The sequence below is a fragment of the Mustelus asterias genome, chromosome 13 (assembly GCF_964213995.1).
Source record: "Mustelus asterias chromosome 13, sMusAst1.hap1.1, whole genome shotgun sequence".
Lineage (NCBI taxonomy): Eukaryota > Metazoa > Chordata > Chondrichthyes > Carcharhiniformes > Triakidae > Mustelus > Mustelus asterias.
In genome coordinates, this window is record NC_135813.1 from 67,375,702 (window position 1) to 67,402,838 (window position 27,137).

The 27,137-nt window shown below is 45.0% G+C and overlaps 1 protein-coding gene across 1 annotated transcript in view; it reads right to left on the bottom strand.

Annotated features, from left to right (window-relative positions):
• LOC144503144 (coiled-coil domain-containing protein 60-like) overlaps positions 1-27,137 on the bottom strand; it is a 106,254-nt gene that overhangs the window by 25,858 nt on the left and 53,259 nt on the right. The window contains exons 5-8 of the mRNA XM_078227655.1: positions 17,095-17,247; positions 11,467-11,571; positions 7,620-7,710; positions 5,491-5,755 (exon numbers count right to left, since the gene is read on the bottom strand). Coding sequence (XP_078083781.1) covers positions 5,491-5,755; positions 7,620-7,710; positions 11,467-11,571; positions 17,095-17,247 — 614 coding nt within the window. The remainder of the gene's footprint in view (positions 1-5,490; positions 5,756-7,619; positions 7,711-11,466; positions 11,572-17,094; positions 17,248-27,137) is intronic.

Genomic DNA, 27,137 nt, shown 5'->3' on the forward strand with positions numbered 1-27,137 from the left:
GGAGGAAACCCACGCAGGCACGGGGAGAATGTGCAAACTCCACACAGACAGTGACCCAAGCCGGAATTGAACCGGGGTCCCTGGTGCTGTGAGGCAGCAGTGCTAACCACTGTGCCACCATGCCGCCCTGTTTATCTGAGACATATAGCTTTCAATTGGTATTTAAGATAATGCGTGGAGCTCTGCTCAACTGGCTCCAGCTGACTGAAGTTTCTAATATCAGAAATCATCAGTTCATGTCATTAAAAAGTTGACATTTCAACATTTCAACAGACTGCCTACACTCTTCTACAAACTTTTGTGTTGTGTCTGTGGACTGTTGTGTCTGTCATGCCACCCACAGCTAACCCTCAGCGTTGTGAGTCCGCAACCGCCATAGCTACCCCACAATGCCAAGAAAATATCAGTTTGGTAGATATACTGCACATTTTGTGACACAAGGATAAAAAAAAAACATCCAGTAGCCAGATTGTGGCATAAAGTTCCTTATTGGCATGTGTTGAAGAGACAAGTAATCATAGAACATAGAACATAGAAAGCCACAGCACAAACAGGCCCTTCGGCCCACAAGTTGCGCCGATCACATCCCCACCTCTAGGCCTATCTATAGCCCTCAATCCCATTAAATCCCATGTACTCATCCAGAAGTCTCTTAAAAGACCCCAACGAGTTTGCCTCCACCACCACCGACGTCAGCCGATTCCACTCACCCACCACCCTCTGAGTGAAAAACTTACCCCTGACATCCCCCCTGTACCTACCCCCCAGCACCTTAAACCTGTGTCCTCTCGTAGCAACCATTTCAGCCCTTGGAAATAGCCTCTGAGAGTCCACCCTATCCAGACCCCTCAACATCTTGTAAACCTCTATCAGGTCACCTCTCATCCTTCGTCTCTCCAGGGAGAAGAGACCAAGCTCCCTCAACCTATCCTCATAAGGCATGCCCCCCAATCCAGGCAACATCCTTGTAAATCTCCTCTGCACCCTTTCAATGGCTTCAACATCTTTCCTGTAATGAGGTGACCAGAACTGCGCGCAGTACTCCAAGTGGGGTCTAACCAGGGTCCTATAAAGCTGCAGCATTATCTCCCGACTCCTAAACTCAATCCCTCGATTAATGAAGGCTAGTACGCCATACGCCTTCTTGACCGCATCCTCCACCTGCGAGGCCGATTTAAGAGTCCTATGGACCCGGACCCCAAGGTCCTTCTGATCCTCTACACTGCTAAGAATGGTACCCTTCATTTTATACTGCTGCTCCATCCCATTGGATCTGCCAAAATGGATCACTACACACTTATCCGGGTTGAAGTCCATCTGCCACTTCTCCGCCCAGTCTTGCATTCTATCTATGTCTCGCTGCAACTTCTGACATCCCTCCAAACTATCCACAACACCACCTACCTTGGTGTCGTCAGCAAACTTACCAACCCATCCCTCCACTTCCTCATCCAGGTCATTTATGAAAATGACAAACAGCAAGGGTCCCAGAACAGATCCCTGGGGCACTCCACTGGTCACTGACCTCCACGCAGAGAAAGACCCCTCCACAGCCACTCTCTGCCTTCTGCAGGCAAGCCAGTTCTGGATCCACAAGGCAACAGCCCCTTGGATCCCATGCCCTCTCACTTTCTCAAGAAGTCTTGCATGGGGGACCTTATCGAACGCTTTGCTGAAGTCCATATAGACCACATCCACCGCTCTTCCTTCGTCAATGTGCTTGGTCACATTTTCAAAGAACTCAACCAGGCTCGTAAGGCACGACCTGCCCCTGACAAAGCCGTGCTGACTACTTTTGATCATACTAAACTTCTCTAGATGATCATAAATCCTGTCTCTCAGGATCCTCTCCATCAACTTACCAACCACTGAGTATGACTTCGGGTAGTACATAGAATATAGGCAACTGGATAATCAGAGTATGACTGGATAATCAGAGTATGACTTCGGGTAGTACATAGAATATAGGCAACTGGATAGTCAATGATACACATGTTATTCCATTGATTATGATATTATATATTAAAATGAAAATTTATGGGAGAACTGGTTTACATACTGTTGAGACCTAGATGCATAAAATCCCCACAGTGTAGGAGGCGGCCATTTGGCCCATTGAGTTTGCAACGACTGTCTGACAGAGCATCTCACCCAGGCTCTATCCCCCCATAACCCCACATATTTACCCCACTAATCCCCCGAACATACACATCTTTGGGCACGAAGGGGCAATTTACCATGGCCAATCCACCTAACCTGCACATCTTTGGACTGGGGGAGAAACCAGAGCATCCGGAGGAAACCCACGCACAGACGGGGAGAACATGCGGACTCCACACAAATAGTCACCCGAGGCTGGAATTGAATCCAGGTCCCTGACGCACTGAGGCAGCAGTGCTAACCACTGTGCCACCGTGCCCGATTGATAGGGGTGAAACAATCCACAAATATGTTCAGGCTGTAAAATGTTGTATCACAGCTGCGGAGAACATTTGTCGTATGCTACAGAATTCGATCTGATTTTGTGTTTGAAGTGGCAGTCCAAAGATGTAGGGTTTAGATTGATTGGCCATGCATAACTGCCCCTCGGTTGGGGGATTAGGAGGGTAAATACATGGGGTTACGGGGAGAGGACCTGGGTGGGAATGTTGTCGGTGCAGGCTTGATGGGCCGAATGGCCTCCTTCTCCATTCTGCATTGTGGGGATTCTATGATTCTATTGAACTGATTCTGGCTCTGCATTACACTGTGGGACACTGATGCATCAATATCTAATTCCTGGCCACTCTGTAAAAATGGAAGTTTTAATCTGTTTTCATTTTCAATGTGAAGTCAGTGCACCCCACAAATAAATGTGCGAGTTGAACCCACACAGACACGGGGAGACTCCGCACAGAAAGTGACCCAAGCCGGGAATCGCTGACATGATTTGCACAGTAAAGGCTTTTCTGTGGAGGAGAAGCTGGCTTCACTTGGAGAGGCGCTTACAGTGTGATCCCGTACCTGTCAATATGTCAGGGCAGATTAGTCATTCCTGGTCTTGCTTCTGTCTAAGGTGGGGAAGTACTTTGAAAACAGATAAATAAATTAGGACTGGCACTCTCTGATCAAACTTTCAATGGAGCGTGAAGCCGTCGCTAAACACACAAGTTAGATGAGTAAATAGAGATGGGAATCCAAGCTAACTTGGCATTTGAGGGATAATATTGGGTTTTACTGAGTTTTTTTTTATGGTGGTAATATTGTTAAATAATCTGAAGTGATTCTCAAGCCATAAGTAGCTATTATCCTTCAGTGCTCCTGTACAGCACAAATACTTTATGAAGCACTGTTTGATTCCTGTTGTTTGTGAGCATTGTGACACACAAATTTCCTGTCCAGTCTGCCCACAAGTCGCCGTGGTTATGTTCCCAAATTAAGTCATTGGCTGTAAATTGTTGAGGAAGTGAAGGCTGTTCTATGAAAGTAAAAGAGGGAATCCCGAGTGTAACGACTTTAATCAGGCAATTGAGGTGGGCCTGTTAGAATATGAACTCCCTGATTAAGGGCCAAATTGATGGGCCAATCAGGGAGCCTATTGGTTTGTACTGAACCAGGTGTGTCAGTTCCTCTGGGACTCCGAGTGTAGGCTGCTGACTGAAAGCACTCTGTATGCTGCTGTCAGACTTATAAATAAAGGGATTTTGGTGAAGGGACTTCTGCCTCTGAGGACTTATTACACTGAGCAAGGAGGAAAGCGAGTTAGCATATTGCTCTTTCATCAACCTGCAATCTTATAGCATCCCGTCAAAAAGGCTACAGGGAAAACATTGAAGGGGTGTAAAGGCAACTAAATATTTATTTAAGGAAACCAATTGTTAGAGAATCTTAAAGGGAGAGAGATAAATAGCAAAGTAACTTAAAGGAGAAAGCTACAAAGCACAGTTATTTGCGGGTCAGCTGCTGATATATTTCGGTGAAAAGCACAATTATTTGAGTATGTTATATTACCTGAGGTTTAAGTTTATTTATTAGTGTCACAAGTAGGCTTACATTGACACTGCAATGAAGTTACTGTGAAAATCCCCTGGTCGCCACACTCCAGTGCGTTTAGTGAGGGAGAATTTAGCATGGTCAATGCACCTAACCAGCGCGTCTTTCGGACTGTGGGAGGGAACTGGATCAGCTGAAGGAAACCCACACAGACACGGGGAGACTCCGCACAGAAAGTGACCCAAGCCGGGAATCGAACCCGGGTCCCTGGCGCTGTGAGGCAGCAGTGCTAACCACTGTGCCACCATGCCGGTAACAAGCATTTAGCAACTTAGCATTAATGGATGCTGCACACACGTCTGCTTCCAACTACATATTTGAAAATATAAAATATACCAAAATTCATTAAAAATGCTAATTAATGTCCAGTCAACTCCTTTAATTGTGCAATAGTTGAATCAAATTGTTTTCCTCTTTAATTCTTGTTGAAGTACACTGAAGGATAGTGAGGATAATGTGTGTACAAAGCTAACCAATAGAGGACTATTGGAAGTGTGGCAGTATTACGAATATTTTTTAGTGAAACAACACTAACTAATAAAGTAAGTTTACTTATTAGTCACAAGTAGGCTTACATTAATACTTCAATGAAATTATTGTGAAAATCCCCCAGACGCCACACTCTGACGCCTGTTTGGGTACACTGAGGGCGAATTTAGCATGGCCGATGCACCTAACTAACACGTCTTTCGGACTGTGGGAGGAAATCGGAGCATCCGGAGGAAACCTACGCAGACATGGGGAGAACGTGCAAACTCCACGCAGACAGTGATCCAAGCTGGGAATCAAACTCAGGTCCCTGGCGCTGTGAGGCAGCAGTGCTAACCACTGTGCCACCGTACTTTTTATACTCTTGTAGAACTTATTTAGTGGAACTTATTTAGTTTGTGTAATTATTAAGGCCTGTGGGTAATTGTCCACTGGCATCAAAGGGCTTCAATAATTAGATAGCAAGTTAAAATAATACCCGACTGAACCCACATCAAATGCCTCAACATAAGTCTCAGAAGAACACTCCTACGATGTACCATTGTCCATACAAGCCTCTCTCAGCAACACTGCCAGTTTATTATGAGTTTGGTCCTGTCTGCGCACTATGAATTCATTAGTGATATATTCGCCAACATTCTTACTATTCTTACCCAACCATTAACCCAAATCAAACAAATGGTTATCAGTGACACTTAAATGGCAGACATACACAAACATGTTAATAGGACACTAATGACTCGTTAAACCCATTATTGTCAATTAGTGCCCAATTATGGGCAATTTTGTGTTGTAGCCTTGCATCCATTTGGTTTTTACAGCTGCAGAGTGATCCTACCATCCCAGCAAGCTGAGCTCAGGCAAATGCGGAAGATGGAAGAATGGCACTGAACCCATTAATATGCACACTAACGTGCAGAAACCTCTGTCCAGTCTGTGACATACATAATGCTGATCAATTACACTCACAGTCAGACACCGGCTCCTCTTCCTCTTGCTCCTGTTTGCTTTGGGTGAACGAGCTGCTTGTCGTGGAGTCGTTGTCCTCAGCCTCAGAGACGGACTCTAAAACTGGGGCTGGAGTCCCCACGCCGAGGTCATCGGAGGTGGTGATCACCGACGAGGCACTGCCAAGGATTGGGGTGGCATCACTGGTGCGTGAAATTGTGGCGAGAGAGGTTCTTCTGGTTCGTAATGATGTCCAGCGCAGAACCCGAGGAGAAAACTTTTTGAACTGGAAAAGAGATATTTTGAGTGGACATCATTGTACGAACAGCCACGTATGATGTGGAGATGCTGGCGTTGGACTGACACCTAAGCACAGGCACATTGTATTGAATCACAGAATCCTACAGTGCAGAAGGAGGCCCTTTGGACCATTGAGTCGACACCGACAACAATCCCACTCAGACCCTATCCCTGTAACTTCACCTATTTACCCCACTAATCCTTCTGACACTTAGGGGCAATTTAACATGGCCAATCCACCTAACCTGCATATCTTTGGGCTGTGGGAGGAAACCGGAGCACCCAGAAGAAACCCATGCAGACACGGGGAGAACGTGCAGACTTCGCACAGACAGTGACCCAAGCCAAGAATCGAACCCGGGTCCCTGGCATTGTGAGGCAGCTGTGCTAATCACTGAGCCACCGTGCCACCCATATTGAGGTGACACAAACTTAATTAGGGCACTTGCTGCCAGCTGATAGAGGAGACTTTGATCTCATTATTATGGACTTGAGTCAGATTCAACTCTGAAAGGTTAAAGGACAATGCATCGGTTAGATTTTGAAGAGAACGCCACATTATGTTTGCCCTGCACTGTTCAACCAAAGTCAGGGAAACAGAAGAACATTTTCAGACCACTTTTGCAGAGACTATATGACTGACTTTTATTTTACCCGTACATGAAAATTTGCACAATGAGAAGGAGGTGTGAAAAGTAAAACTGGGCTCAAAGACAATTTATGTTCAGTTTTTTGTGCAGCCGAGCTTCAAGGTAGTTCAAAGGCTCCACACTGAGCTGTGAACCAATTAATCCCAGCCCAGCATTCCTCCTAACCAACACCATCAAAGACAGTGGCCATGATGTAGTGGCCACGCTAGCCACGGCGCAAATGTCATAGTAGCTGCTAAATCTCGTGAGAGCCCAAAAACGGGATTTGCGCCAGCAAGGTTTCGGTTTCCGATCTTCACTGCACCCCTCAGATGGCACGAGCCTCATTTGTCTTCATATTATAATCTCATTAGTGGGCTTTACAACCATTACTTCCACCCTCAATGTATCTTCCCACCCAGCCGGTATGACGTTATGCTGGCCCCAATTGCTACTGGTTTTCAACAAGTGCCGGGGGTGGGCCCCCTCTGGGGAGCCCATTTGGGTGGGGGAGGGTTGCCTTTATGCATGGTAAGGGATTGTGTGTGTGGGGGGGGGGGGGGGGGGGGGGGGAGCGCCCTGATGCTTGTGATGTGGAGTGTTGCTCCAATGTTTGTTGAAGGGGGAATGTGGTCAGGGAAAGTGCCCCAATTCCTTTGGGAAATGGGGATTGGTGCCCCCAAGCCTGTGCATTGGGGGGAGGGGGTGTGCCCTGATGCCTGCAGGGAGGGCTCACCCTGGTGCTTGCATAGGGGGGTCCTCTATGTGCATTGGGTGGCAAGGTAGTTTATTTTTTACACAGATTGGAGCGTCCTTTAAAGATTGCATCCTAGTTTCGGTGGAGCAGGCTTTACTGGCTCTATCAGGCCACTCCCTGCCAGAGTGATGCCAGTGTGATGGGGTCTTTCCTCAGTATTTCATTGAAACATTGCCCTGATTTTATGCAGGCCTTGAACCCGTAACATTCAAATTCAAAAAGCAAAAAGAGTTCGTGATTGAGTTAAGTTTCAATCGGAGCTATTACAGAAGTATCTCCTATAGGACAATGTAACTTTCTCAGTCATTTCCCAGTTGAGGTATTTCAACAGGATAAGCTCAGTGGGTGACAAACATGGGCTCAATGGTGCCAGGGGGGACCATCTTGGTACCCAGTGCTAGCATCAATCAATCCATCAACAATGCCATTTTCTACAGTGCTATGGGAAAAGCTGAATGTTTTACCTTGGGCTGTGTTATGAACTGTTCCCACCTTGTTTCGATGAATTTATCTTTATTGATTTTCCTGGCTGTATTTTTCATTCCACCTGGATCTCTGGGCAGAAAAAAAAAGGGAATAAAGTTTACTCAGCCATGATTGAATGGCGGAGCAGACTCGATGGGCTGAATGGCCTACTCCTATATTTATGAACTTACTGAGGAGGCTGAGGTGGTTCTGGATGAAGCAGGGAAAGAAACATTGACACCAAGCGCAGCCCTTGTATTCCCAAAACATAAATATTCAGCGTCTGTAATCACCCTCATGAACAGCACAATGAGGCTCCAACAGCCAAGGGTACCCTGTGGTCTAGTATATGTCTATACCTGGAAGTGCGAGGCTCTGTCTGCACTGTGATTTTTGTCACACTCCTGGCACACATCATTTGCACCTAATAATGGAAGGTTTGCCTTGCAGAGTATAATTGACACACATTGTGACCAGTGGTAATGGCACACCCAGATATAAACAGTGCAGTACAACTTTCAAAGTTCCAACTCAACCAGATAATCAACTTCTATTTTCTCTTATCAGCTGCCAATCCACTAACTTTGCCCTTTGAGCTTCTAAGCATGCAGAGCTGGTTTGACATTACCTTGCACATCAATCTCCAATCAATTTATGGATTTAGGATCTGTTCTGTTTCAATTTATTGTGAGTTCGAGATTTTATCCCTTTATGCGAACTTGTAGAAAGGCCAGTGCTTTGGTATTGGGCTGGGAAATTAATCCATATTCTTCAGATCAGTGCAAACAGTTACATTGAAAATACAGCACACAAACAGGCCATTCAGCAGCATAGAGAGGCAATGGCCTAGTGGTATTATCGCTAGACTGTTAATCCAGAAATTCAGCTAATGTCCTGAGGACCTGGGTTCAAATCCCACCATGGCAGATGGTGGAATTTGAATTCAATAAAAAATACCTGGAATTCAGAATCCACTGAGAACCATTGTTGATTGTTGTAAAAACCCATCTGATTCACTAATGTCCTTTAGGGAAGGAAATCCCCCATCCTTACCTGGTCTGGCCTACATGTGACACCAGACCCACAGCAATGTGGTTGACTCTAAATTGCCCTCCAAGGGCAACTGGGGATGGGCAATAAATGCTGGCCAGCCAGCCACGCCCATGTCCCATGAATGAACGTAAAAAAAAGGACTGGTGACTATTGTCTACTTATATCCTTTAGTTTCTACGCCTACTAAATCAAACACTTCAAAATCATAAAAGCCACCTGTCACTCCTCTCTTCCAGAAAAAAGCCTCCAGTTCCATCAGTCTTTCCTCTGAGTTCTGGTATCATCTTTGTAAATCTGCAACCATTTATAAAATGGAGACTGGAGTTGTGCACAGAATGACACAAGGTAGGGGTCCTTTACCTACCACTGATGAAGCCGATGCTGGGTTTAGTTCAGCATAACAAATGGAAAAAAATCTTAGAATTTGATTCTGTATCTCTGCAGATGTGTAAGTGCCAAAGGGAGTTCTTGGCAAAGAATTTCCCTCTTCAAAAGTACCTCGCGGCTTCACCCCTTCAGTTCCATCTGACAAAGATTTCCTACAGAGATAGTCTCAGCGGTTATCTCCTTTCCTCCACCACATTGTTAATGCAGTACTGGCAGGCGGCTTCCTTCTCGTTAAACTGTGATAAGTTTTTACAACCTGCAATAGTTATTTACAGAGAATCTCTCATGTTTGTAAAAAGCATTTGGGTCTTCTGAAATAGCAGGCTTCAGGGCCGGGAAAAAGGCATTCCATGTCAAGCTCCCAGCATCGGCAAGCAGGTCACAACTTTTAAAACATCTTTGCATTGTAATCATGACAAAAATAAGAAAACCCCATGCCTCTAATCCTCTATCATTAGGATTGCGAAATTAACTCTCAAAATACAAGTGTTCCAAGTTTTACCCCAGTGTCAGCTGACAATTTGAGGAGGTGTATGGTGTATACATGTTTGTGTGTGTGTGTGGGGGGGGGGGGGGGGGAGGGTATGTGCACATATCTGAAGACAGTTTAATAATAAAGGCAAAAATACTGCAGATGCTGGAATCTGAAACAAAAACAGAAAATGCTGGAAAATTTCAGCAGGTCTGACAGCATCTGTGCAGAGAACAGAAACGTTGGCTCTATTCTCTTAACAGACCCTGTGACTGCCTCCACACTGTTTCTGGAGACGACAGGCCTGACTTCAGTTCGTATCCAGTCTCCCAGTTTGGAAATCTGACCTTTTGGGGCACTTTTTCCCCAAAGTCAGGTTTGCAGATTTGAAATGTTTGGGCCTGGTGTAGGTTCGATAGGAGGTAGACATACTGTGATGACACTGTGTCTTTAAGCAATGCATGTTAATCATGTTTCTCTGCAGGTTTTTCAAGTAGTTCCTAGCACTTTATTGGTGCCGTGATGTCTGTAACCGGTGTCCTCTTATTGTTACTGAAGCAATGTAATGGACATCACGCTGATTTTAATCTAGACTAATACAGTGATCTGTGGTTTTATGGTCCTTTTGGAGATTGCTGAGTGGAGCTTGATTTGGGAATGATTGATAGGTCAGGTTATATGCCTGGGGACAGTTTTTTCCCCACAGAAAAGTCCAATTTTTAGTTTCATTTCTCAGATGCTGCTAGAAGCTGGTGGAAGAAGGCAGTGTCTCCATCTCTCCCTCCAGAGGCTTTTTAGAAAGTTCCAGGACTGGGAAGCCTCAGATTTAATCCAACATTCAAAGGATCAATTCACAGCAGATATTAAAAAGCTGAAAACCCAGCATCACGTGAGCATACTTGTTTTTGTGCCAAGTCTAGTAAAGGGTGCATGTCTGGGGGACAGTGTTTGACTTGGAACAACATAGATAGCTAGCTGTTAATGTTTATATTGTGTCATGTTTGAATCCTGCAATTGGTAAAAGTTATGCTAAATCTTTTTATTATAGTTTAACTGTGTTCTTAAATAAACTTTGTTTGATAAAAGCTGCCTAGTGGGTCACTTGAATCATACCTGGAGTGAAAACCTCATGCTCATCCTAATGTCAAAATCAAATGATAAACTTAGGGTCCAGGCTAACTTCATAACACACCCTGGAGTCTCGAGCCTGGGTCTTAACAATATGTAATGTTGCACTCTCAAAAAATGAACCGAGTATTAACTAAAGATAATGGTGTCTGATTTCCTACCGTCTGGCTTCAGAATGACGTCGAAGTATGCTATTCTGGTGAGTTGTCTAACACAATAGAAACTGTAACCGCGGTGCTATTTAATGATAAACAAATACTGTCTGCTTAATAGCTAAATAAATAAATATTAGCTAGTGATTCATCACAGCTAAATTTATAATGACATTTTCATCCGTTACTCCAGAGAACATGCCTGGATGGAGGAGATGATGGGGTTTGCATTGCCTAACCGTATGGGGTTCAGACAGAAAATCATGACCGCGTGAAACAGACTTGCAGATAATGAAGCCCGATCCTTTCCTCGTGTGGTATCTGCATATTATACACATTGCAGCAGGGCTCATTAAGCAGCAAGCAGGAGCAGGAACTCAGATTGTTTTCTGATATCTCCAAACCTTCAAGGATTAACTGTAGCACCCTAACTATCCCCCCCAAGTGAAGGCAGTAAATTCAGCAGTGGGGAAGACTGAAGTTGCAAAAGCAACTCAACGGCTGTGCTTGCATGCACCACGTTATCCGGGGACTAGAGGAGAAAGCTTCATTGATGCTGCCACTCTGATGAAGGTACAATCTAAATCAATGCTGCTGAAAGGAACAAGCAAGGCAAAGCACGAGATGAATATCTGTCACTAGGGGAAGCATTACCTGGCACTCCAGCAGTTTGTAACAGCGCCCATTGTGCTTGGCGGTTCCATAGTTACAGCCTCCAGGAGCCAGGTCAAGGCACAGAGTTGTCGGAAGAGTGGTTCCCTGTGGGAAAGCAAACATGGAACTTGGAACAGCAGGTTACAAAATATCAAGTGTCCTCGGATAGGATTCCCTGAAGTTGATGATTCCTGCCGATGTGTGGCTCCATTGGCACCAGTTGTCCAATCGAGTGCCTATTCCTCTTGCATGGGTCTAGTGATGGGCTCTTGGAGAATGGGGGGACATTAAGGCTGGGCCTGATTCTGTCCTCACCTGCACTGCTTTCACTTTCCAGCAGAAATTACCATGCAATGATCTGACACGGGCATGTGATTTCCTTCCTCCTCCCTAGTCCAAAGGTACTGAAGGCAATTCTGGTTCAGAATAGCTAATTGATTACGACCTGGGATTGGTCTGAACTTTCCCCATCTGTCAGGTTCAGTTCCACCTTGTGTCGGGCAATTACCAACTGGACTACCAACTGAGAAATAGATTTTCAATTTAGCAAAGAAATATTCAAACAGATTTCATCTCCATGAGTTACCCATTTAGATCTCTGCCAGTGCCTGTGGTTAACCACTAGAGGATGCTGGAAAGCTTGACTTGACCTTTTCTTTCCTTGGTCAATCTCTCTGTCTTTCTCACTGGTGTAGGATCTCTCTCTCTCTCTTTCTCTCAACTCAATAGTCCAGATCAAAGTAGGAACGTGGAGAACCATTATTGGCTGGATTTTACGACTTGGCATCCTTGGCAATGGCGTGGTTATCGAGATTTGGGTTGGACGTCCGGGTTTGGAACTGGGTGAGGAGATCAGCATGCTTGAATCACCCGACACATTCTACACACAGTCACACTCAATCTCCCCACTTGCATTTCATGAAGTTTTTCATTCCATGAAGTTTCTCCCCAGAGAGCGTCATTCATAAAATCCACCCCACGTAAGGAAGGGTTGGCATTTACCCATGCCAGCCACTGAATTTGCAACCATATCTTCAGACTGCCCTGTACCAAACAGAACATAGGAAAGTTTACTTGAGAGTTTTGGTAAGAACACTGGGAACTAGGAAGAAAAGCTTGATGTAGGAGGAGTGTTTGAGGACTTTGGGTGGTGGTGGGAGCAGGTACGACGGCGACATTTAAGGGGCATCTAGACGAATACATGAATAGGATGGGAATAGAAAGATACGGACTCCATAAGTGCATACGGTTTTAGTTTAGACAGGCATCATCATCGGCGCATGCTTGGAGGGCCGAAGGGCCTGTTCCTATGCTGTACTGTTCTTTGTTCTTCTTTGGGTCTGTACCCAATGGATTTTAGAAGGCTGAGATAAGTTTCTCATTGAAACTTACAGAATATTGAAAGACCTGGATAGAATGGACGTGAGAAGATGTTTCCACTAGTTGGAGAGACTAGGATCCGAGGCCAAAGCCTCAGCATGGCCTCAGAACAAAGGGATGCCTCTTTAGAACCGAGTTGAGTTTAGTTTATTTATTAGTTACAGTTAAGCCTATATTAATACTGCAATGAAGTTACTGTGAAAATCCCCTAATTGTCACACTCCGGCACCTGTTCGGGTACACTGAGGGAGAATTTAGCATGGCCAATGCACCTAACCAGCAAGTCTTTCAGACTGTGGGAGGAATCCAGAGCACCCGGAGGAGAACAATGGAACATTCTGGTCATTGTCTGGGAGGCTGGCAGAGAAGATTAAATATCTAGTTAGATTGTATTGTCAGAAGACAAGAGTAATGTTGGGACACATTTCTTCAACACATTGCCATATTTTAGCATTGAATTGAGAATCTAGCATGTACATACGTGTGCGTGTGTGTGTGCCTGTGCGTGTACATGTGTGTGATATTGCCAGGTGGGACTGACTGAGATTTTTAAAGTTTATTTTATTAGTGTCACAGGTTGGCTTACATTAGCACTGCAATGAAGTTACTGTAAAAATCACCTAGTCGCCACACTCTGGTGCCTGTTCGGATACACCAAGAGAGAATTTAGCACGGCCAATGTACCAAACCAGCACGTCTTTCAGACTGTGGGAGGAAACTGGAGCATCCGGAGGAAACCCACGCAGATACGGGGAGAATGTGCAGACTTTGCACAGACAGTGACCCAAGCCAGGAATCAAACCTGGGTCCCTGCTGCTGTGAGGCAACAGTGCTAACCACTGTGCTACCGTGCTACCCCGATGAGGAGGAATTTCTTCAGCCAGAGGGTGGTGAATCTATGGAATTCATTGCCACATATGGCTGTGGAAGCCAGGTGATTGAGTATATTTAAGGCCGAGATAGATAGGTTCTTGATTGGTAAAGGGATCAAAGGTTACGGGGAAAAGGCTGGAGAATGGGGATGAGAAACTTATCAGCCATGATTGAATGGCAGAGCAGACTCGATGGACCGAATGGCCTAATTCTGTTCCTATATCTTATGGTCTTATGATCTAACTAGGCAATGGCATGGGCAGTAATGTTTCTGGCTAGAACAGGTTACTCACAAACTTTTCACTGCTGGATTACGCTGCCAATTAATTTGCAAACCAGGCACTTCAAACCTGAACAGGCAAAATCATTTGATTCTCAAAAAGAAATGATGGAAGCATTTCCGGCAAACAACTGGTTAATGAACACACAACATAATTATGAACATCGACCGTGTGAAGTGATTAAAGCTGATTGTTGAAAGATACCACAGTGTAATTACAACCCGTGATGGGAGACTGTGTAAGTCAGATTATAGAAGGGGCAAAAACATAATTAATGAAATCAGCAAATTTCATATAAAATATTCTTTCAAAGTTGCAACTATAACAAAAATATCCTTGTGCTGTTTCATGATACATTTTGAAAATGTATATGGTTATCAGGAATCAGGTAATAAAGGCCTGGCCACATTCGGAGAGATACCTGAATGCGATATGCATTGACAAACCGTAATGTTAGCTGCTTCGAGGCACAGAAAGAACATGTCTTACTTGTGAGAAATCCTAAATTCATTGATAATGAGTGGAAGAACAATTTGGATATGTTTAGAATGCAACACGACATTTCCCAACCCATTAATCAACAGGACACAGTGGGCGGGATTTTAGGTCCTCGCTTGTCCCGAAACCGTAAAATCCCACCCAAAGTCAATAGGACTTCCCATTGCCGGCCCCTCGCCCGCTCCAATTCCCATGGCGGGCGGGGCAGTAAATCTTGGCCAATATGTTAAAATGGCCACATCACATTTTATTTAACGTAGATTGTAACAAAGATTTGATTTGATTTATTATTGTCACATATATTAGCATACCGTGAATAGTATTGTTACTTGCGTGCTATACAGACAAAGCATACCATGCATAGAGTAGGAAAGGACAGAGTGCAGAATGTAGTGTTACAGTCATAGCTAGGGTGCAGAGAAAGATCAACTTAATATGAGGTAGGTTGAATTGGATTGAATTTTTGAGAGAATCCTTTCCTGACCTTCATAATTACATGAATGAAATGTGTATGATTTTTAATGTGCATTATTTAGATACCTATATCATCAACAAATAAATTCCTACATTACAGTAAGTGACTTCACTTTGAAAGTACTTAATGGGTTTTGGGACATCCTATATTGTGAAAGGTGCTTTAGAAATGCAAGTTCTTTGTTTTATTTCAATAGTTTGGGAGACACAATAAATTGTAAAAAATGGAAGCAGCAAGTTTTTAAAAAATTCATTTGTGGGTCATGGGCGTCACTGGCTGGCCAGCATTTATTGCCCATCCCTAGTTGCCCTTGAGAAGGTGGTGGTGAGCTGCCTTCTTGAACCGCTGCAGTCCACACGCTGTGGGTTAACCCACAATGCCTTTAAGGAGGAAATTCCAGGATTTTGATCCGGCGACTGCAAAGGAACGGCGATATATTTCCAAGTCAGGATGGTGAGTGGCTTGGAGGGGAACTTGCAGGTGGTGGTGTTCCCATTTATCTGCTACCCTTGTCTTTCTAGATGGGAGTGGTCGTGGGTTTGGAAGGTGTTGTCTAAGGATCTTTGGTGAATTGCTGCAGTGCATCTTGTAGATAGTACACACTGTTGCTACTGAGGTCGGTGGTCGAGGGATTGAATGTTTGTAGGTGTGGTGCCAATCAAGCGGGCTGCTTTGTCCTGGATGGTGTAAAGCTTCTTGAGTGTTGTTGGAGCTGCACCCATCCAGGAAAGTGGGGAGTATCCCATCACACTCCTGACTTGTGCCTTGTAGATGGTGGATAGGCTCTGGGGAATCAGGAGGTGAGCTACTTGCCGCAGTATTCCTCGCCTCTGACCTGCTCTTGTAGCCACTGTGTTTATGTGGTGAGTCCAGTTGAGTTTCTGGTCAATGGTAACCCCAAGGATGTTGACAGTGGGGGAACTCAGTGATGGTTACACCACTGAATGTCAAGGGGCAGTGGTTAGAATGTCTCTTATTGGTGATGATCATTGCCTGGCATTTGTGTGGCGTGAATGTTACTTGCCACTTGTCAGCCCAAGCCTGGATATTGTCCAGATCTTGTCGCATTTGAACATGGACTGCTTCAGTATCTGAGGAGTCACGAATGGTGCTGAACATTGTGCAATCATCAGCGAACATCCCCACTTCTGACCTTATGACAGAGGGAAGGTCATTGATGAAGCAGCTGAAGATTGTTGGGCTTAGGACACTACCCTGAGGGACTCCTGAAGAGATGTCCTGGAGCTGAGATGACTGACCCTCCACAACCACAACCATCTTCCTATGTGCTAGGTATGACTCCAACCAGCAGAGAGTTTGCCCCCTGATACCCATTGATTCCAGTTTCGCTAGGGCTCCTTGATGCCACACTCGGTCGAATGCAGCCTTGATCTTGCCTCACCTCTGGAATTCAGCTCTTTTGTCCATGTTTGAACCAAGGCTGTAATGAGGTCAGGAGCTGAGTGACCCTGGTGAAACCCAAAGTGGGCGTCAGTGAGCAGGTGCTGCTTGATAGCATTGTTGATGACGAGATTACAAGAGATTGTGGACAAATTGGGCAAAATGTGGCAGATGGTGATGAAGGTGAGCAAGTGTGAAGTCATCCACTTTGGATTCAAGTAAAGTGAAATCAGGAGTGTGTTCTGAATGGTGAGTGTCTAGGAGCTGTGGGACAACAAAAAGGATTTGGTGTCCAAGTGTACAGATCACTAAAGGTCAGTGCATGGGTACCAAACTTAACTAAAGAGGCTAATGGAACAGCGGTCTTTATCTCAAGGGGTGCCAGAATATAATTACAAGATGGGTGGTTCCCTTATATCGGGATACACTAGATGGTATAGTAACTTCAGCTTAGTTGTAAAGCATTCTAAAGTCATGAAACCAAAAGAGAAAATGCTATAAAATCTCAGCAGGTCTGGCAGCAGAGCTGACCCAAAGCTTTCACAAAGGGTCATCTGGACTTGAAACACCAGATCTTTTCTCTCCTTACAGACCTCTGAGATTTTCCAGCATTTTCTCTTTTGGTTTCAGATTCTCAGTAATCCTCAGTAATTTGCTTTTATTCTTAAATCATGAGTTTAAAACAGTTGTCCAGACGTGTTCAATTAAAACTATACTCACATGTCTCTCTCTGTCAGTCTGGTAGATACAAGGCTACAATGTAATGGAGTGTAAGGCCGTGCAGCTGGAACCTTTCTTTTGCTGGAAGTCTTTCGGGAGTGGAGTTTTATTGCATTTGATCGTGGAGAGAAGACCGGTTCTGTGACAAAAAACCTGAGCCAAATACACATGAAAATACAGTCACAGTTAAACGCCATCAGAATTGACATTTTTCAGTAACTTGGGAGTCCAACACTACTGAATGTTGAACAAACTGACATCTTCCTGACATGATTGACGATACGGGTTATCGGTGTAGGATTTCTGGGGATTTGTTCGGGTGAAGGGAATGTGCAGCTGTGTGCAAGGACTCGAGAGAGTGTTCCTTATATGAGTTGGGAAAACTACAGAAGGGCTGCTCTTGATATTTGAACAGCGGTTTCTCTTTTCATACTTTCTTACAGTTTTATGTCACTCAATTTGGGGATCGTGAACATTTTTGTTGCAATTGTTCCACGTATAAGACACTGCCATCAAAGTCCAGAACTAGCACCAACTGTACAAATGAGCCAGAAGGAGCTGGTGGTCTTGTTATGAATATTAGCAGACAGAAATGGAGTCAGAGAAGTCAAGGGAGAGACGTGTCAGAGATGGAGCATGCGAAAGTGAGAGAAATGTGCTAACTGGAAGCAAAATTGATGAATTTCTCCAAGTTCTGGATGAGAGCATGAGGTGGCACTAATAGTCAGTGATATACTGGAGAAAGAGTTGTGGGAGGGGGCCTGAGATTGGAACAAGGAATGTTCCATATGCCCTGCAAAAAGGCAGGCATTATAGGGGCCCATGTGCGTACCCAAAGGAGGAAGTGAGACATATTAAAGGAGAAATGATTCAATGAGAGAACAAGTTTAGCCATGCAGAGGAGGATGGTAGTGGATTGAAATTATTTGGACCTCTGTTCAAGGAAGAAGTGGAGAGCCCTCAGACCATTCTGGTGGCCAGTGGAGGTGCAGGGGGATTGGACGTCCATTGTGAAGAGGAGGCATTTTGAGGCCAGGAAACTGGAAATTGTTGAAATGACGCAGGGTGTCAGAAGTATCCTGGATATAGCTGGGAAGAGGGGAGAAAAAGCAGAGTCAAGGTATGGGAATAAATAAGTTGTGACGCAGGGTCAGGCTGAATGATGGGACTACCAAGAACAGTCCTGTTTGTGAATTTTGGGAAAGGGCACGGAGTGAACTGTATGGGGTTGGGGGACTGGAAGGTGGGAAGCTGCAGAGGGAAAATCTCCATCGGAGATGAGATCAGAGATGATCCTGGAAACATTGGCATGATGTTCAGTGGTGGGGTCATGGTCCAGGGTAAGTAGTAGTATCTGAGAGTTAACACTCAGCCTCTGTACACCAGACAGCAACAGTGCCACCCGTGTCAGAAGGTTTGCTAACAAAGTCAGGGTCAGACCTGAGGAAACAGAATGCAGCAAGTTCAGAGGGAAATAGGGCAGGAAGGAGCAGTGAAGTTATGACAACTGAAAGTCAAGAGCAAGTAAGAGGCCAGAGAAAGGGCTCCAGGTGGAAGCAGAGGATTGGAGCAGGCAAAAGGAACTGTTGAACGGGGGAAAGGATTCCTGCCCAAAGAAGTGAGCATGGAGATCAAGGCAACAGAAAAGGTCAATGTCATGTCAAGCCCAAAATTCACTGAGGTGAAGGTGCAAGGGAATAAAACTGAGTCCTTTGCTGAGCACAGATCTTTCAGTGTCAGAGCGGGGTAGGCCAGAGGGTATAGTAAATAAATAGCAAGAATTTGGATTCGAAGAAGAGATGGAGTCAGAGTGGTAGGAAGGGGAGGAAGGATCTAAAGGAGCATCAGTATCCAATAAGTTTGCATTTCTTAACACCTGAAAGGAAGAGAAAAAGTTTCTCATTAAGGTGTCAGATGAGACGAAGAATGAAATGAAAACTGGGGACTAGGGCAGCTTTGAAATAGGGTGAGTTTGAGCTGTTGGAGACAGAGGTCCAGTGTGTACATGTGGATCATAGGATGTTGCCAGAACAACAGTCTGAGCAACACTATATGTCTTGGAGATACCTTTAATCCTGGGTGGATTTGAAGCATGAGGGATGGAACTTCATATTGGAATCCTTTTTTTTAAACATTTCTTGTGGGGCCCAGGAAAGATTAGATCTCCTTTGATGGACCTGCTCCCTTCTGACTGACAATTCTATGCAGGACAGGCGAGATTTAATTGAGACCACAAAATTATTATACCTGACCTCCATTCTAGAACAGTGCTGCCCAATCATCCAGAACGCAACCCGAGTTAAAGATCCTGGCCGGAATCTTACCACCGTTCACGCCGGTGGGATTTTCCCATCCCGCCACCGTAATCGGAGATTTGGCTGGCCGCCTAATTATCATAGAATCCTACAGTGCAGAAGGAAGCCATTCGGCCCATGTAGCCATAGATGGGCGGCACGGTGGCACAGTGGTTAGCACTACTGCCTCACAGCGTCAGGGACCTGGGTTCGATTCCCAGCTTGGGTCACTGTCTGTGTGGAGTTTGCACGTTCTCCCCGTGTCTGCGTGGGTTTCATCCCACAGTCCAAAGATGTGCAGGTTAGGTGGATTGGCCATGTTCAATTGCCCCCAAGTGTCAGGGGGACTATAGGATAAATACATAGGGTTACAGGGATACGGCCTGGGAAATTGTTGTCGGTGCAGACTCAATGGGTCAAATGGCCTCCTCCTGCACTGTAGGAATTCTGCACCGACCACAGTCCCACCCAGGTTCTTTCCCCATAACCCCATGCATTTACTCTGGCTAGTCCCCCTGACACTAAGAGGCAATTTAGCATGGCCAATCCATCTAAAATCTTTGAACTGTTGGAGGAAACCAGAGCACCCTCTGGTGACTTAATAGAGGCATACAAGATGATCAGAGGATTAGATAGGGTGGATAGGGTGGACAGTGAGAGCCTTTTTCCTCGGATGGTGATGGCTAGCACGAGGGGACATAGCTTTAAATTGAGGGATGAGAGATATAGGACAGATGTTAGAGGTAGGTTCTTTACTCAGAGAGTAGTAAGGGCGTGGAATGCCTTGCCTGCAGCAGTAGTGGACTCGTCAACATTAAGAGCATTCAAATGGTTATTGGATAAACATATGGATGATATTGGAATAGTGTAGATTAGAGGGGCTTTAGATTGGTTCCACTGGTCGGCGCAATATCGAGGGCTGAAGGGCCTGTACTGCGCTGTAATGTTCTATGTTCACCCGGAGAAAACCCACGCAGAGAACATGCAAACTCCACACAGACAGTGACCCAAGCAGGGAATTGAACTCGGGTCCCTGGCGCTCTGAGGCAGCAGTGCTAACCACTGTGCCACCGTGCTGCCCCATGCTCCCACTGCAGCAAATTCTCTGACGTTAGTGTAGCAGGAGCGTGGTGTGAACAGCAGGTAAGATTGCACCCCATCCCTTTACTCATGTATAAATGTAAGCTCTCAATAGGCAGCGATTGTTCAACCAGCACAGGATCTCCGGAATTCTGAGGCTCAACTGGCAGAGATAGGGATTGAGTATGGATCAAGATGTGAAGGCGCATGTCAGTCACTTCACACCGCAATTTACAGTGCAAGAGGTGGGACTAAGTGAAGCTGCGCAAGTAACCAACCTCAATTATGTTACTGAGGTCCCAGGCAGAAATGGAATGAGCAATGAAAGCTCTGATATTGGGAAATTCTGAAGAATAAAGGGATCTTGGCGTGTTTCTCCATAGATCTCTGAAGGCGGAAAGGCAGGTTAGGAAATGGTATATGGTACACTCACTTTTATCAAACGGGATATAGATTACAAAAGCAGGGAAGTCATGTTGGAGTTGTATAGAACTTTGGTGAGGCCACAGCTGGAGTACTGTGCGCAGTTCCGGTCGCCACATTATAGGATGTGATTGCACTGGAGGGGGTGCAGAGGAGATTCACCAGGATGCTGCCTGGGATGGAACATTTAAGTTATAACGAGAGGTTGGATAGGCTTGGGTCATTTTCTCTGGAGCAGAGAAAACTGTGGGGCACCTGATTGAGGTGTATAAGATTATGAGGGGCATGGACAGAGTGGATAGGGAGCAGCTGTCAGTTGAAGGGTCAGTTACGAGGGGACACAAGTTAAAAGTGAGGGGTGGGAGGTTTAGGGGGGATTTGAGGAAAAATGTTTTTACCCAGAGGGTGGGGACGGTTTGGAATGTGCTGCCTGGGAGGGTGGTGGAGGCGGGATGCCTCACATCCTTTAAAAAGTACCTGGATGAGTACTTGGCATGCCATAACATTCAAGGCTGTGGACCAAGTGCTGGCAAGTGGGATTAGGTGGGCAGGTCAGGGCCTTTCATGCGTCGGTGCAGACTTGATGGGCCGAAAGGCCCCTTCTGCACTGTGGGATTCCGTGATTCTGTGGAATTCCATCTCCGCTGTGTCCTGTGAGTCTTTGATCAGGTCAAATGGCATGGCGGTGGCCTGGTCTGCTGGTCTGCTGTAGCAGTTTCTTAGAAATAACTTCCCAGTCCATAAATACTGTTCAGCCACAACATGCTACACTCGCACTAATAGTCAGCCTCAATTTCTCTTGCCACAAATGCATGTTTTACTTACCCTATAACTGGGCATAGGGGATAGAGCAGGTGATTTAGGCTGTATTGTGAAGGTGTGCAGTAGTTTAAGACATGTCCGTTCTTTCTGTCAGAAGCAGATGACATTTTAAAATGGCAACCACCCTCAACCATGCTGGTGTTTCATTTCTATACTCAGCGTACAAGGTGGGGGAGTCCAGAACTAGGGGTCAATAAGAACATAAGAACTAGGAACAGGAGTAGGCCATCTGGCCCCTCGAGCCCGCTCCGCCATTCAATAAGATCATGGCTGATCTTTTTGTGGACTCAGCTCCACTTACCCGCCCGCTCGCCATAACCCTTAATTCCTTTACTGTTCAAAAATGTATCTATCCTTGCCTTAAAAACATTCAATGAGGTAGCCTCAACTGCTTCACTGGGCAGGGAATTCCACAGATTCACAACCCTTTGTGTGAAGAAGTTCCTCCTCAACTCAGTCCTAAATCTGCTTCCCCCTTTTTTTGAGGCTATGCCCCCTAGTTCTGGTTTCACCCACCAGTAGAAACAATTTCCCTGCTTCTATCTTATCTATTCCCTTCATAATCTTATATGTTTCTATAAGATCTCCCCTCATTCTTCTGAATCCCAATGAGTATAGCCCCAGTCTACTCAGTCTCTCCTCATAAGCCAACCGTCTCAACTCCGGAATCAAGCTAGTGAAGCTCCTCTGCACCCCCTCGAGTGCCAGTATATCCTTTCTCAAGTAAGGAGAACAAAACTGTACACAGTACTCCAGGTGTGGCCTCACCAGCACCTTATACAGCTGCAACATAACCTCGCTGTTTTTAAACTCCATCCCTTTGGCAATGAAGGACAAAATTCCATTTGCCTTCTTAATTCCCTGCTGCACCTGCAAACCAACTCCTTAAGATTCCTGCACAAGGACACCCAGGTTCCTCTGCACAGCAGCATGCTGCAATTTTTTACCATTTAAATAATAGTCCATTTTGCTGTTATTCCTACCAAAATGGATGACCTCACATTTACCCACATTGTACTCCATCTGCCAGACCCTTACCCACTCACTTATACTATCTATATCCCTTTGCAGACTTTCAGCATCCTAGTTTGAGGGTCATAGTTTGAGTATAAGGTGTGGGATCCTCTGTATGGTTTGCCCAGTTAAAAGGCTTCATTTTAAAGTATTTCTGCCTCAGAAAACTAATTGTGCTATGCTTTAAGCTAACCTTTAGGACTAAGGTGCGGAGAAATTTCTTCACCCAGAGAACAGTAAATGTGTGGAATTGTCTACCATAGAAAGTAGCTGAGGCCAAAACATTGTGTGATTTCAAGAAGAAATTAGATATAGCTCTTGGGGCTAAAATGATTAAGGGATATGGCGGGAAGGTGGGATCAGCATATTGAATTTGATGATCAGCCATAATCAAAATGAACGGTGGAGCAGGCTCGAAGGGCCGAATGGCCTACTCCTGCTTCTCTTTTCTATATTTCTATGTAACTTCCATTTCTGAATGGAATATTTTTGAGGCATCAGAAGGCCAAGCTGTACTCCAACATCTATGGTACATTGAACCATGCTTGGTTCTGTGAGAGGAGTTTGTTTACTCCCTCCTCTGACATGGAAACACAATGGGTGGGATTTTACTGACTTGCTCGTCCCGAATCAGGATAAATCCCACCCGAGGTCAACAGACCTTTCCATGGTCCGCCTCTTGCCTGCTCTGATTCCCGTGGTGGGCGGAACAGGAAAATTTGCCTCATTGTCCTGGTTTCTTTCACAACCTTTCCCGCTGATTACCGCGATTGGCTTCCAATGTCTAGTTGCCATGAAGTGGAAGTCCATTATAATTAGCCAGCTGGACCGACCTGAAGATTCATCTCAATTTCCTTCTGTAATGACTTCAACGAGGTCCGTGAGTTGGACCTGCTGGAATACGAGCTCCCTAATTGGGGTCTATTTAGATGTGGAGATGCCGGCATTGGACTGGGGTGGGCACAGTAAGAAGTCTCACAACACTAGGAGAGGCGGGTTTGAGACAATTTACACCTCTTTAACCTGTGATATCCCTCCCTCCATGCACACTGTTCGTACCTGTAAAGACTTGATTACCTGTATTACTCGCATTCCAACCATTCTTCACATTCTAATCTGTAATTATCTTGCAATTGTGTCTTTGCCTATATATGCTGTGTTTGTGAACTAACGTCCACTCATCTGAAGAAGGAGCAGTGCTCCGAAAGCTCGTGATTCCAAATAAAACTGTTGGACTTTAACCTGGTGTTGTGAGACTTCTTACTGAGGCCTGTTAAGGCTGCCCAATCAGAGACATATAATGTGGAGTGTCCGAGTCACCGTCACTCAGGGTAAATACTCTGTACCGGGAAGTGTCTGCCTGAGTATTGCAAACCACTGTAAATAAATGAGTTTTGGTGAAGAGACACCACCTTCTCGGAAGTTAATTCACCTTTTTTAAGTCCCAAGTTTAAATTTCAAATCTCATGCTATTTGAGCCTTTTGCAATCCACTCAAAACCTTCACATTGAGCAAGTGGGTTGCATTAGCATTGACTATAGTATAAATAAAGATTTGTATTGATTGCACATAAGAAGTCGTCATCCCTCATACTGGAATAAGATTGTCATGGAGGTGTTTAATCAAATTGGAAACGCACCTAGGCACCTTCTGTAGGAATGAAGGTACTGCAGTCAAATAAGTTAAGAAGGTTGTTGGCATTTCAATCCATGGAAAGTGGTCCAGAACTCTGGATTTTTAAATACTGTGTGTATACTGCTGGGATAAAAGCTCAACAAGTCCACTTCCAGAAGATCCATAACAACTATTTCCAAGGATTAACTAACATCACTCGTTCCAATTTCACATTAAGCTGAAATTTTAGATTTTAAAAGGTAATAAAAAGCTATAACTGGTTGAGAATGAGCTGTAAGGCGACTTGAATTGAGGGGCCTATTAAACAGACAAGAACAATCTGAGAAGCTAATGGAGTTCACCTGAATTCACACAGCAAATTATTACTCACTCTGTAACAGGCAGTATGGATTTTATCATACAGAAACGGAAGAGAGGAAGAATAAGAGAAGGAAATAAGGTGGCAGAATTTGCTGTACAGTATCTAAAACAATTGAGCCTCCTCTAATAGAGATGTGACTCCCTCCCTCTTCCTGATTTCAGGACAGTCCCAACAACCAATCCCTGCAAGTGAGTTGCTAATCAGGTGATGTGTTAAGGAAGGGGACTCGGAAAGAGGGTTTCTGGTTACCATAATGAAGGCACTGTAATAAGTCTTCAGAGGCAGAAGTCCCTTCACAGGATCCTTTTATTTACAATTCCAACAGCAGTACACAGAGTGCTCTCAGTCAGCAGTCTACCTTCAGGAGTGCCAGAGGAACTGACAGTCCTGGTTAAATACAAGGAAAAGACTCCCTGATTGGCCCATCAATTGAAACCTAAATCAGAGAGTTCATATTACAATAGGCCAACCTCAATTATAGGCAGCAACCACTATGATGACGTATGTGTCCTAATCCAGGCTGGTCTTCTACTATTTAGTCAGTGGCAAACCACCTCCTGTCCAAGCTGTACAAAGTCCATGTTGTGGCAGCGACAAGAGTTTTTCCAGGAGATTGTTTGCTATAATTTGGTTGCCTTGTGAATATGTTACTGGGCTAGTAATCCAGAGGTTCAGGCTAATAGTCTGGGGACATGGGTTCCAATCCCACCACGGCAGCTGGTGGAACTTAAATTCAATTAATAATTCTGGAACTGAAAGCTCATCTCAGCAATGGCGAAGATGAAACTATCACCGATTGTTGTTTAAAATAAACCCCATCTTGTTCACTAATGTCCTTTAGGGAAGGAAATCTGCCGTCCTTACCTGGTCTGGCCTACATGTGACTCCAGACCCATGTGGTTGATTCTTAACTGCCCTCTGCAGTGGTCTAGCAACCCATTCAGCTCAGGGCAATTAGGGATGGACAACAAATGCTGGCCTTGCCATCGACACCCACACCCCAGAAAGAGTAAAGGACCTGATGCTTGGAGGATATTAGGCTGATTTTAACCCTGCCTACCCAGGATAAGCTGAGGGAAAGAGCAGTGAAGGTGCACGGGAGTCTCCAGTATCTTCACATAGGTTCCAATCTTAATCTGCTCCACTGAGCATTCAAGAGAAAGAATACCTGGAAGCAAACACATGCGGATTGGGCAGCAATGAGACAATTGGTGCCTAGTTTTAATTGGAGGCCCGGATGGTTTTCCCATTAGGCCAACACAGCTGGAAGAGGATCAAAGGCCTGAAGAGACCCAGAAGTTGAATGGAACTTTCTCTTTTGAAAAAGTCTTCCTGGATCCCGCGAGGAATGTTTCAGCCTCCCTCCAAACTCCCAACCATTTATCCAAGTGCATGGAGACCATTTCTTCAGGTCCCGCATATGGCTCCTGCCAACTGACACCTTGCTCGCACCCACCGTTGGCCAGTTGCGGCTTCCCATCATGTTACGTGGGACACTGGCGTGGCTTTTACAAAGCAGGTCCAAGAATAAAGCTCTCCCAGACCACAGGCTGCTGATGTCTGTCGTCCTGTTCACCTGTTGTTCACCGGCCTACATTCCCTCCAAGATTTTAAAATTTTCATCCTGGTCTTCAAAACCCTCAATGGCCTCGCTCACTCCTCCATATCTTTGAAATTTTCTCCAATCCCACAACTTTCTGTGACATGAGCACTCCTTTAATGCTCCTTGAACATCCTCAATTATTATCATTCCACATCTGGCGGCCATGACTTTGGCCGCCTCGGCCCTGAGCTCTGGAATTCACTCCCTCAACTCCCGATTCCTCAGTTATCGTGCTTAAAACCTACCTCTTTGATCAAGCTTATGGTCTCTTGCCCTTAAAGCTCCTTACATGGCTCTTTGTCAAATTCTGTTCTGTAATGCTCCCGTGAAGTGCCTCGGGAAGTTGTATTATGTTAAGGATGTTCTAAAACGCAAGCTATTATTATTGTTAAATATAGTAAAAAGTGCTGGAACAAGAAGAGATCTCCGGGGAGATTGTTCTAGAGTCCTCTGTGTGCTCAGCATAATGCCTAGCATCTACTCTGTAACCAAAGCAACACATCTTTGATATCATTTACATACGTGACCAGTGTGCCAAACAGTATTATATGTTGCTGTCAGGTCAAGAAACACAAGGCATGTTTATGTCTCATATCTACAAGACAATAAGATGAAAAACATAAGGCAAAAAGCTAGAATAAAAGTTATAATTACAAAAGTGGCCAAACCTGAAAAGTACTTCACTGGCTTTGGGATGGCCCATGCTCGTGAAAAACACAACATAAATGCAGTCTTTCTTTGCTTCTTTAGACTGAAAGCCAGGAAAGAATCACTTCCTCCTGCCTATCTATTGTCCTAGAACACTTCTGAG